General features: G+C 32.9%; 1 protein-coding gene across 1 annotated transcript; it reads right to left on the bottom strand.

The window, feature by feature from the left end:
- Positions 1-402: 402 nt before the first annotated feature.
- Positions 403-5,764, bottom strand: LOC11431238 (ubiquitin-like modifier-activating enzyme 5). Its single transcript, XM_003602762.4, has 14 exons — positions 5,557-5,764; positions 5,286-5,354; positions 5,081-5,194; positions 3,935-4,063; positions 3,460-3,528; positions 3,191-3,343; positions 3,073-3,109; positions 2,573-2,655; positions 2,235-2,309; positions 1,960-2,034; positions 1,684-1,770; positions 1,474-1,589; positions 1,245-1,291; positions 403-798 (listed from the first exon to the last, which is right to left on the bottom strand). Exons 1-14 carry the CDS (start codon positions 5,644-5,646, stop codon positions 659-661), a joined length of 1,284 nt encoding a protein of 427 aa, XP_003602810.1. The 5' UTR covers positions 5,647-5,764; the 3' UTR covers positions 403-658.
- Positions 5,765-11,682: the final 5,918 nt, after the last annotated feature.

Here is an 11,682-nt window from a genome sequence, read left to right on the forward strand (position 1 = left end):
ATCATTGTATATACGTTGGTGCACCCAGCAACACTATATTATTCTTGCATGTGGCATGTTGTAATCTTTTGATATCATAAAAAATTATCAGATCTGTTGCGATTATATTTGTGATCACAATCAATGTAGAAGCTAAAGCGTTTATAAACATATCCTTTCACTTCATTTGGTGATCTCTATGAGTTCCCATATGGGTTCAACCACTATTGCTGGAAGCCAGAGTTAAATCCCTCAAAGTAACAATGTTATAGTATAGGTTACTTTGATTACTATGAGGTGTCTCAAACTATTTATTTTTGTTAAAGATGTCAAGGACTGCAGCTGCTGTGCTGTGGCTGCAACCCTCGATGCACACAAAAATCAAAGCTACATAAAGATATTCAACAAACTTTAGTGAAAAAATTTAAATGTGAAATTGCAAGCTTCCTTTTTTGGGTGAAGATTGCATGTTTCATTGTAGTCGTCAATATGACAATATGGCCAAATAATTTTAACATGTGAATCGGACAACTTGTATATCACTTCCAACAATCTAAACGAAGCAAAACTGTCAAATAGAAGAGTTGAATCCAAAAATTATAGTTAAACCTGCTTGCCTGAAGTATTAAAACTCAAAAGTTTTTCTGTAGATAATTTGAAAAAACCATAACTGACAACACTATGCAGAATTAATTGCTTCAAGTTGCTTTCGTAGTTCGTCAAGGTCATCATTGTCATTGCTTGGAGCTTCTCGAGTGACTAGGTTCTGAAATTCATCCGCAGTAGGAAGTTCATGAGTGAGACCTTCAGGAAGGGCATCTGTAATAGATTTAGGGACAAGAGGTTACTAGTTTAAATACTAATTGTAAATGAATAATAGAATTAAAACAAATCTAGAACCCTTCAGCAATAAAAATAAATGTTTCTTTCTCCAACAAATATTGTTAAGAAAAACTAAAGAGACACGAAAGACACATGAACTGGCAAAATGAATAACTGTTAGTGATGTTTGCTTTTGCAGTGAAGGTGCAATACAAAAAGCATCATATTTCCTGAAAACATTTCCATGAAGGAGCTAGATGAAACAAAAGTCGCTTGACCAAGCCCATGTAGCTCAAAAGAAAGAATTAACCAAACATCAAGAGCTTTAGAGTCAGTATTGCTAATAAACGTTAACGAACTCCACCATTTCAGTTTACTTGTCGTAAAGGGCAAACCCATTAAGCTTATCAATAGGGTACTTAAGAATATAGTGAAGTAAATACCTGAACTTTTGGTATTGGCACCATCTGGCTCACAATCATCAACGACGCTGAAAATTTTAACAAAGCCACCAGTAAATGTGAAGGCTAAAAAATTGTATGACAACAACACTACTTGATATTTGATGTTGATCAGATTAATGATAATATTCATTACATCTATATAGTATATCACACAGCTCTTAAGTAAACAAAACTAAGTATATGAACGGTAGAAAAGATCATTAAGCACCTTATATTCCATTCGTTATCATCGTGCAGTGGACCTTCTTCAATTAATGGTCCTTCAGCCTCCAATTTTGCTTTTGCGGCAGCATCCCTTGTTGGCTTTGCAAGAATGTACTCGCCCTACGAAACATTTATAGTTTCAATAAGCACACAGGATAATACATGACTTCAATCATAAAATCATGTGCAACGTGGACTTAACTAAATTCCTTACCTGTCGTTTTAAGCAAGCTGCATTTGAACATTGAGGGTTTGGCTTCATTTGCATAGTTGGGAAAAAATCTTTAAGAGAGTTATATCCCTACATACAGGAAAACAGAAACGGGATGTCATCATAAGGCTATTATATTCCTACGAATCATGGTGGTCTCATTGGGTTCCTCTTCAAAGAATATATTTCGCAATCTTTTGAACAAAAAATGAAGGAATAATTTGCAATGCTCAACAAAAAAGAAAATAAATGGTGTTCAAACACTAGTGCAGTACTTACCAAATAAGGAGAGACTTGACCAAAACCTAACAAGAACTTTAGTGTGTTTTGGACAAGAAGCCCAGCAATAACCCCCTGGAAAGTTAAACAAAATTTCCTAAGTCCATAGAACATAGCCATCAAAAAGTATACTCATATTCTCAATGTTAAAGAAACGTTAAATAAGCCACTAAAAATAATAAATGGCATGTCATGCGAGTATAATAATAAGACTAAAAGCTTCAGAACAATATTAACTTTAATAGTAAAAAAAAGGATATAGAATTAAAATTTACCATGGTAGTTGGTAAAGATGCAGCACAAACCCCTTCACGCTTGAGTGTACGCTCATCAATCCCAGATGCTACAACCTAAGAGGAAAAACATAATCATATGTTTCATGTATTCGTACATACTGCATAACAGTTACCTATTGTCCGTAAGTTAGATGTAGTATGCATGAACATATCCGGATACATAGTTTGCTATTAAAAAAATACAATAATATAGTCCACATATGGATGACATTCTGAAACTTGACAACATATGACTAAGTTAATTAAATCCAATCCTTTGAGGCATTCCACTGTCAATTGTGAATAATACCCAATTTCAAATAAAAAAACAGACTTACAAGAGGAGGAGCGCATGCAAAACAGGCCGTTTCTCCAGGAATAAGTAACTGAATGTGACCAGAAACGGCATCCTCGGAAACACCTGTTTGAATTTTTTTCGCATGAGTTTCAGTATAAGTATATTTTCATAGAGACATGTATAACTGCCATCAAGAATTAGCAATGCATAATCCTAGTAGAATGCGCAAGCACAACTCTCTTTGTATTCGATAAGTAATGCACCCTGAGATAGTACCGAATACTCAAAAAAAAAAAAAGTCAATGCCAGCTAAATGTACACAGATGCATCCACTTGTCAAGGTCTGGATACTTTCAAAGAGGAAGAAAACATCTGTCAGTTACAACTTCATTTACATTGTGAATTGTCTTAAAGAAGGGTGTCTGTTCTAGTTTTAAGACTAAATTATATCACGTTATTTTTACATTACTTTTCTGCACACGTCAATAAAGATGGTTAAGGGCCAATTTTAAGCATTTTATCTTTGCTAAGAATGCTCACCTGACTCCATCCATGTCTGGCTCAGTTCATTACAAGCCTGCAGTGTGTATAGGAAGTTAGTTACACACAGCAATCTCTTAGCAGAACTGAAAAGAAGATAAATGAAAACTTAAAATACCTGGTTAACAGCCATTCTTGCTTCATAATTATCTACACAGCTTAAGACAAGGTCCACACCGCTACCTTGTTTATCAGGACGAAATGACTTATTTTTCAAAGATGACATAAAGGTTTCAAAACCATCCACTGTTGTGATATTCAGTGTAAAGCTCTAAATGAAGAGAAAGGGTGAATATATCAGCATGCAAAAAATACTAGATTCGTCTTTGTAACATGGTAGGCATATGGAATGAGTCACAGAGGATGCAAATATTAAAATATACTTACCTCAAGCACAACATCAGGATTTATATCTGAAAGTGTTTGTAGAGCTGCATCTGTCTTTGTCATACCAGCCTGAAAGCCAAAAAATACACTTTACTTTTGGAAGCCTATATATATAATGTAGTCAGCACATAAGTCTAGATCAAACTTTTAAATTGGAATTTTCTGCGCGAACTATGAAGTATGAAGAGAAAATTTGTGCAAATGATTACTTATATGACTTCTCGTTCAATTTAAAAGACATAATGCTTGGAAATAATAAAAATTTATACAAGAACCACCGCCAAATTCTTCTCCTATTAAGTGAGATTTGTCACATAGATCAAACAACACCATAATATCAGATCAAATTTCGAATGTTTGTAAATAAAAGATGTATACAATTTTTTGGTTTTGCAAAAATAAACATATACAACAACAAAACCATCATATCCCGTTCTTATTTTGAAGACAAGAAAATGAAGATTTGAGTACTCACTTGATCAGGACGAAAGAAGAGCCTATTCATGTTTGCAAGTTCCACTTTGTCATAATCATACAACAAAAGTCGACCAATACCACATCTTGTTAGCATCTCAGCAGCTACACTTCCTACACCACCTATTCCCTGTGATTACATAAGAATTACCAAACGTGAGAACTTATTACCAAAATGTGAAACAGAAACCTAAAGAATTTGTAGAAAACCCTAAAATAGTCAGAACTGCCTGTTCTCCTAGCTTGGTGTGATTATATCTCCTTTATTAAATGTGGGAAGTAAATTTTCAAACCTAAATGCTTTAAAGTATAAATAAAACTGGGATCTCCAGCAATCATACACACAAGTTTGACTAAGAATACAACAACCACGCTTTATCCTACTAAGTGGGGTCGGCTACATGGATTGAATGGCGCCATAATGCTCTATCATATACCATGTTTCTATCCAGCTCATTAACCTCTGGATCTTTCTTAATAGTTTCTTTTATAGTTTATCTAGGTATCCCTCTGCCTCTGCTGGTTTGACTACTCTTGATCTGATCTACATGCCGAAACCACCTAAGTCTAGTTTCCACCATCTCTTTCTAATGTTGTCATTTCTAATTTCTAATCATATTCTATCTGGGCTTACTACACATCCTACGCTTAATTTATTTTTGTGTTGGTTCTTGACAGCCCAACACTATGTCCCATACAAGTTTGACTAAGGATACTCGCCAACAAAGTCTTCTCTCCCAAATTAAATCATAATCAAAAGACGATATCGTAGCAATGGTTAACAAAATACAAAGCAACATACAAATTTATAGGTCCACATATCCAATGGCATATAACTCTACTTTCATTCAAATAAAAATCACCGTAAATAAATAAATAAGATTTATAACAATGTAGCTCATCGCAAGTTGTCTCCCAGATTAAATTAGAAATTCAATGTACTTCTTCAATAGTAGAATTTTCTGTTCATTTCCAAGAGTAAACATTAAAATAAAAAATAAAATAAAAAAACAGTTTTTACTTTTTAGGTATTATGATTGCTCCGGTGATAGTGAGTGAACAGTTTGCTTACATGCAAATCATTATTATATCACAAAATTAATTCTATGGCAAGCAAGTAAAGGTAGAAGAGGAGATTAGTACAGACAACTATGGCAATGGAGAAATCCCTTATCCGTTCGTAATTCTCCACAATTCCCATTCTCTGAAGCGCCATAAGTCGACTGTAGGGATTGCTGTCTACAACCTCAGCACTCATATCCTGCTCAACACAGTAACAACAATTCAATTCAGCAAAAACTTCAAATGCATCAAATGAAAAATGCTCCATCACAACACAAACACACAAGTACCTTAACTTTTGTGCGGCGAACAGGTTGAGCCCTAACAAGATCAGCAATATGTTCAACGTGTGATTGAATCTTCAAATCAAAAGATAGAAATCGAATCAAGTCAAGCTAATTCTAAGCAGAAATCATTGTACATTATAGATAAATGTAATTATCATAGAAGATCAATTTAATTTTGAATTTCATTACAATAAAAAATGCATGCAGAATTGGTTGGATCATGGATAATTGAATAATTGAGAAGAAGAAGAAGAAGAAAAAAAAGTGGAATTACCTTATGGAAGGCATCGCGAAGAGATGGATCTGGAAGGGATTGATTGAGAGATTGAAGATCGGTGATCAAGTCATTGAGCTCGATCTCCATCTCTCAATGTTGAATTTGAGCAAAACCAAATGCTTAATTGAAACTGTAGTTGAATGTTGAAACGTGAACTGAACCAATTTTTTATTCCTTCTCCGACAATGTAAGTATTGTAGCGTTTATCTTCTTCCCTCGCGTTAGTAAACGGCAAATTACGTTCATTTTACTCCGGGCCGAACCGAAAAAATGAACCGGGCTTGACTGTTAGTTGGTCTGTCTTAACAAACTCTGTAAGCCCAAATGTGTTGACTCTTTTACTATCTTATAAGGGAAATGTTATCCCCACCACCTGCTTTGACATTCACATTTCCTTCTCTAATTAAATTCTTTTCGTTCAATCACCATAATTTTTTATTCGAGGGATCCTTCACGACCACCACTTCTCACCAAAAATTTGAATGGGTATCAAGAGTTGAAGACTATAGAGGAAAGAAGGCGAAGTTTCTTAGATTTTCTTTTAATAAAAAAATTAAGTATACCACATAATGTATTAATTAAAAAATTTAATTGGTATACTTTGTCGGTGTACAATTATTTTACACATACATTTTTTTTTTGAAGGAATTTTACACGTACATTCAATGATATGTTGCTATGTCGATTAATAAATACACTTATGTAAAATAAATGTATACCGACAGAACATACTAATTAAATCATAACTATTTGACCAAAAAAAAAATCATAACTAAAAGTCTATATGCTTCTGTTTTTCATACTTCTGCATAAAGCATAAAAGTTTACACTTACTCTTATAGTGCCTCTACCAGGAACATCATCAAAATCGACCTTCTATGAAATTTTTCTTGTTCCACGTGAAACTACTGTAATAATAAATTGTAAACAAAGGTGAAAGGATACACCCTTTTTAGTGTTTTGTTGTGTTTATTTTGAGTCTATCCTTTTAAAAAATCTCTTGACCATTCAATTCCACACTAGTTAAAAACAATTGCATGAATCGATTATAAATATGTTTTTTGAAAAATTCCTTGGTACACATTGGTGTGCGAAATTTCATTTTGGTAGACCACATATGTGTATTGTAAAAGAAGAAAAGTAGTTTTCACTTTTAATCAATTTGCGATGCCTTTTTCTTTTTCTTTGGAATCAAATGGTGAGGCTACAATCGAAGCTATTGCAATGCATAGTTTTTGCTTTGACTCTAGAAACTACTAATACATGTTTGATACAATCATACCTCAATGAAGGTGAGTGCAATTTACCCTGATTATTAAGATGAAATCATGTTCAATTGACACAAACGTGTGTTTTGATGCACCCACCATGCAACCAAACATACACTAGGTTATCATGTATGTTTTCTTCTATCCACCTCATACAAAACATAAAAACTACATTAATTCCGCACACACATATCCATATTCCAAGGATTATATATTAAAATAACCAATCAAAGCATATAAATTTTATATAGAAAAACAACAAGCCTTAAACAAAGTGTATACTAACCTCAAGAACACTTGAGACCTCAACTCCTTTATGTTTCACTAAAATCCGATTGTTCAATTGGAATTGTCTAGTCATTGTGATCATAGATCTTGCGGAGATGTTTGCAAATGCCTCCTTGCAGCGGCTTGAAATCATAGTCGTTCTCATGTCATTAAACATCTTGATGAAAAAAATTATAGGAAGTTAGAAAACATAAGTGTGTTGAATATTTTAGTTATAATGAATATGAAGAAGATATGCCTCTTTTGCATCTTTAAGTTCATTAGTTATTGTCTGCTATTTCAATCATAATACAACTTTATTTATTTTCTTACAATAATGGTGATGATACAACTCTTGAAAGAAAGTAATGATATAAGATATAATGATATGTTCACCGATGGAAATCATTCCGTTATTGTTTAGCAAACATTTATGGTTTATTTTTTTAAATATATAAATGTATTGAATTGAAGTCATAAACCATCAACAATTATTCATGTGCCGATAGACTGATTTTCAAAATTAACTACATATATTCTCACAGAGGTGCTATGTTTCTTTCTCAATGTAACTCTTGATAGCCTTTGAAATTAAATTTTCATAACTTCTTTTATACCTTAAAATGCACGACATTAAACTACTATAATAATAAATTGTAAATAAAGGTGAAAGGATACACCATTTTTAGTGTTTTGTTATGTGTTTATTTTGAGTTTATCCTTTTAAATTTTTTCTTACCGTTTAATTCCAAGCTAGTTAAAAACAGTTGCATGAATTGATTATAAACATGTTTTGTAAACAACTCCTTGGTACACATGTGTGTGTGCAAAATTTCATTTTGGTAAAGCACATATGTGTATTGTAGAAGAAGGGTATACTGACCTCAAGAATACTTGAGACCTCAACTCATTCATGTTTCACTACAATCCGATCGTTCAATCAGAATTGTCTAGTCATTTGATCATGGGGGTTGCGGAGATGTTTGCAAATGCCTCCTTATAGCGGCTTGAATCACAGTCGTTCACATTTCATAAACATCTTTGATGAAAAAAATATATGAAGTTAGAAAACAAAAGTGTGTTGAATATTTTAGTTACAATGAATGTGAAGAAGATATACCTCACCGAAGTCCACAAATTTGTGCAAAAAAAACCATAAAGACATAGGGTATATCAATGTTCGGACCACCTTAGAGATGAAATAATGTTGTAGATAAATGTTATATATTTAAAATATAATAATTATGAATCAAAATATTGTTATTTACTAGACGAGAAAAAAAGTATTTAAAAAAAATAGTTATAAATTGTGGTATTTCTTTTGTAAATTATAACGTATTTTACGTGCAACTATGAACGTCTATCTCCAACCGAAACTGACCAATGTCCAACCCTAGTAGGATGAAAGAAAAAAGTTAGCCAAAATGTATGGTTTTGCTAGAGAAAAACATTTGTCTAAAAACAAAACAATCCATAGTCATCTCAATTTTTCTCTCCCTCGAACTACAGTCAAATTGATTGACTTTTTCATGACTATTGATAATATTTATGAGCTCCAACAGAATATCATGTTGTTTTATTACCATAGGAAAAGATATTATAGTTAGAAAAATACTGTCATGTTCTCCACATTTTGAATAAGATTCTACAAACACTATTGTTTTACGTTCATCCCAAGGAACACATCGTAATTTGTTTATTTGAGATAACAATCAATCAATATCTGCAACACCATCGAAACACCGCCAATAAAAAAAATATCGATTAATGTTTATGTTGACGATAAAGAAAATGATAAATTGATCAAAATCCACCAATATGAAAATTGTGAACAAAATTCTCCAATATTTCAAGGCCAATATTATGAATAAAGCGTAAAAGTTTATACTTACCCTTACAGTGCCTTTACCAGGAACATCATCAAAATAGACCCTTCTATGAAATTTTTCTTGCTCTACATAAGAGCTTTTAGACAGTACGTCACACATTTTAGTTAGAATAATCTATATAAAAAAATTACAGTGTAATAATGTTAAAATAAGGAGCATTAAAAATAGAAACTGCAAGAATGAATATTTTTTTACCGAAAATGCTAACCTTCAGTTTTGTAATATTAAGTCTCTCAACAGGAATATAAATGTTCAAATATCCATCATGAGTATGGTTTCTCACAATGTTCGTGGTGAAATTGTGAGTAGGTATCATAACGATCTCTCCATCACAGACTCGAAAAGATGATTCTGAGAACCATCATATGCTCTCCAAAGACATTAATGGAATTGATTGTGTTGACTGCAAAAGATGTTTGCAAATCCGTCCTTAGAAGCGGCTTGAAGCATATTATAAAACAAAAGTGTGTTGAATATTTTAGTTACAATGAATATGAAGAAAATATACGTCATTGAAGTCCACAAATTTGCTAAAAAAAATATAGGGTATATTAATGTTCAGACCACCTTAAAGATGATATAATGTTGTAGATCAATGTTATATATTGAAAATATAATAATTATGAATCAAAATATTGTTATTTACTAGACGAGAAAAGAATATTTTATTTAAAAAAAATAGTTATAAATTGTGATATTTCTTTTGTAAATTAGAACATCTTTTACGTGCAACTACGAATATTAATCGCATGAGGTAATTTAAATCTATTTATAAAATTGATATTAATCGCACGAGGTAATTCACATGTACCAACATGGACTCAAAATATTATCCAAGCATTTTCTTATCGTTTCACTTTCTACTACCTCACCTCATAACTCATCATAATCGAAACCCTAACTTCATACCTAAAAAATCGTGTTTGGAATTGTATCATAAACGAGTTGGAATTGCATTTTCATCGTTGTCAACACAGATAGTACAAAGTTTTTTGAATTTTTTATTAAACCAAAATTCAACATAGTGTTTCTTGGTTTACCCCAAAATTATCAATCACTTTATCAATTTCAATTAAGAAACAACTTTTCTCATTGAAATTCTCATGTTTACTTTCTTCATCGTACCCTTCTATTCAATCCCAAAATTTCGAGGTTCCGAGTCGAGCATTGTACCCTATCAACATTGCAAAAAAAGACGGATGTTTGAGAAACTACGGATCTGACCGTCAATATTGAGGGAATTGAACTCAACGTCACATTTTCAACTGTTGAATCTGATATCATAGTATCAATCGATTCTACTCCACTGGGGCTTTTCCCCATCGAAGGATTTAAGTCATGGCGTGACTTTGGGGGTGGCAAGGTTAATGATGATTCATCCACCATCGAATGTAAGTGTAATCAGGTGCTTGTAGAAGGAAATGGATACATGAATAACAACGGTGGGTTGAAAATTAGGTTCCAAATCAACTTCGTAAGGTGTGTTATTATTTATTTTATTTTATTTTTCTTTTCTTTTTCAAATTCAATTTTATATATAGCTTTGAAATTCAAAGCTTATTGATTATTTTTCTTTAAACAGTGTTGAAAAGATTTATAAGCCGAACCTATTTAATCAGTATCTTTGATTGGACGAAAGTTTTTCCATGAAGGGTTTCGTTGACGATGTTTTTGCTGATGTGTTGGAGACCTCAAAAAGAGAGTTAGCTGAATTAAAAAGTAAACCTAATGTGAAAAGTTAATTAGATCAAAACCATAATATTATTTGTTATTTTATCACAACATTAACATTGACTGTTTTGTATTTTCAGCTTTCTCGAATATTGTACATCGCACAAGAAACTTTTCCAGTGCGACAAAAAAGAATTCTTGGGTATGTTAAGGATTCGCTTGAGGGGGATCTTTTTTCTTTGATATAGTAGCTACAGGGTGTGTCATGTATCTTTCCACCAAAGGTTCCACAAGTGAATTGCAATTTTTGCGAGGTTAAGAAGTATCTTTTGTTTCGTTATTATGGTACTTATCCATCATGTAATTTGTAATCCATACCAATTGGTTAAACCATGTAGTATCTATATATCTATATCCAGGTGGCATTTAGTATGGGTCAGTGGAGTTTGTTTCCACAATGGGAAAGTTGATTATGTCCATTAGATTAAATGAGGAACACATTCTTATTCTACTCTCTCAACACTAGATTATTGTTTTATCTATCTTCCACCCTCTCTCTTTCATGTCCCCACCCACACCACCACTAAATCATAGATTCAGCAACCACTCTGACCACCACTGCACCACCATGGTTGCTGCCAGAAAACTTGACCACCACCACACACCATTAGGCTGCTGCCGGAAAACTCAAAGTTCCAAGTTTTATATGGGTGTTGTTCTAGAAAATAACAAATTGAATTGGCTTTGTTCCAATATCATTTAATTTCACAAATTTCTTAAAACGAGGAACACAGATTCACCACTCAATCTGCCATGGATCTTCACCATTCTTGGTAGCCACTTTATAATACTGCAAACGAGATAATAGAGGTGAATCAGGTGATGGTGTTTTTGTGTTTGTTGTGGAGACATAGATGTGGGATCAAATTCTCAAAAATCAAGTTCCAGCATGTGCCATCACTCTGTTCTACTCGACGCCGCCTACCAGGAAGCTTTCCAAACAAATTGTTTTACTACACAAAGTGGGC

Source organism: Medicago truncatula, chromosome 3, assembly GCF_003473485.1.
Source record: "Medicago truncatula cultivar Jemalong A17 chromosome 3, MtrunA17r5.0-ANR, whole genome shotgun sequence".
NCBI lineage: Eukaryota > Viridiplantae > Streptophyta > Magnoliopsida > Fabales > Fabaceae > Medicago > Medicago truncatula.

Bases quoted from the DNA above. Each gene is read 5' to 3' on its own strand.
- LOC11431238 (XM_003602762.4), bottom strand. From the start codon at position 5,646: ATGGAGATCGAGCTCAATGACTTGATCACCGATCTTCAATCTCTCAAT. The intron at 4,064-5,080 runs GTCTGTACTAAT...ATGTAATCACAG, and splicing joins ATTTCTCCATTGCCATAGTT to GGAATAGGTGGTGTAGGAAG. The intron at 1,590-1,683 runs GTAAGGAATTTA...AATGTTTCGTAG, and splicing joins CAGCTTGCTTAAAACGACAG to GGCGAGTACATTCTTGCAAA.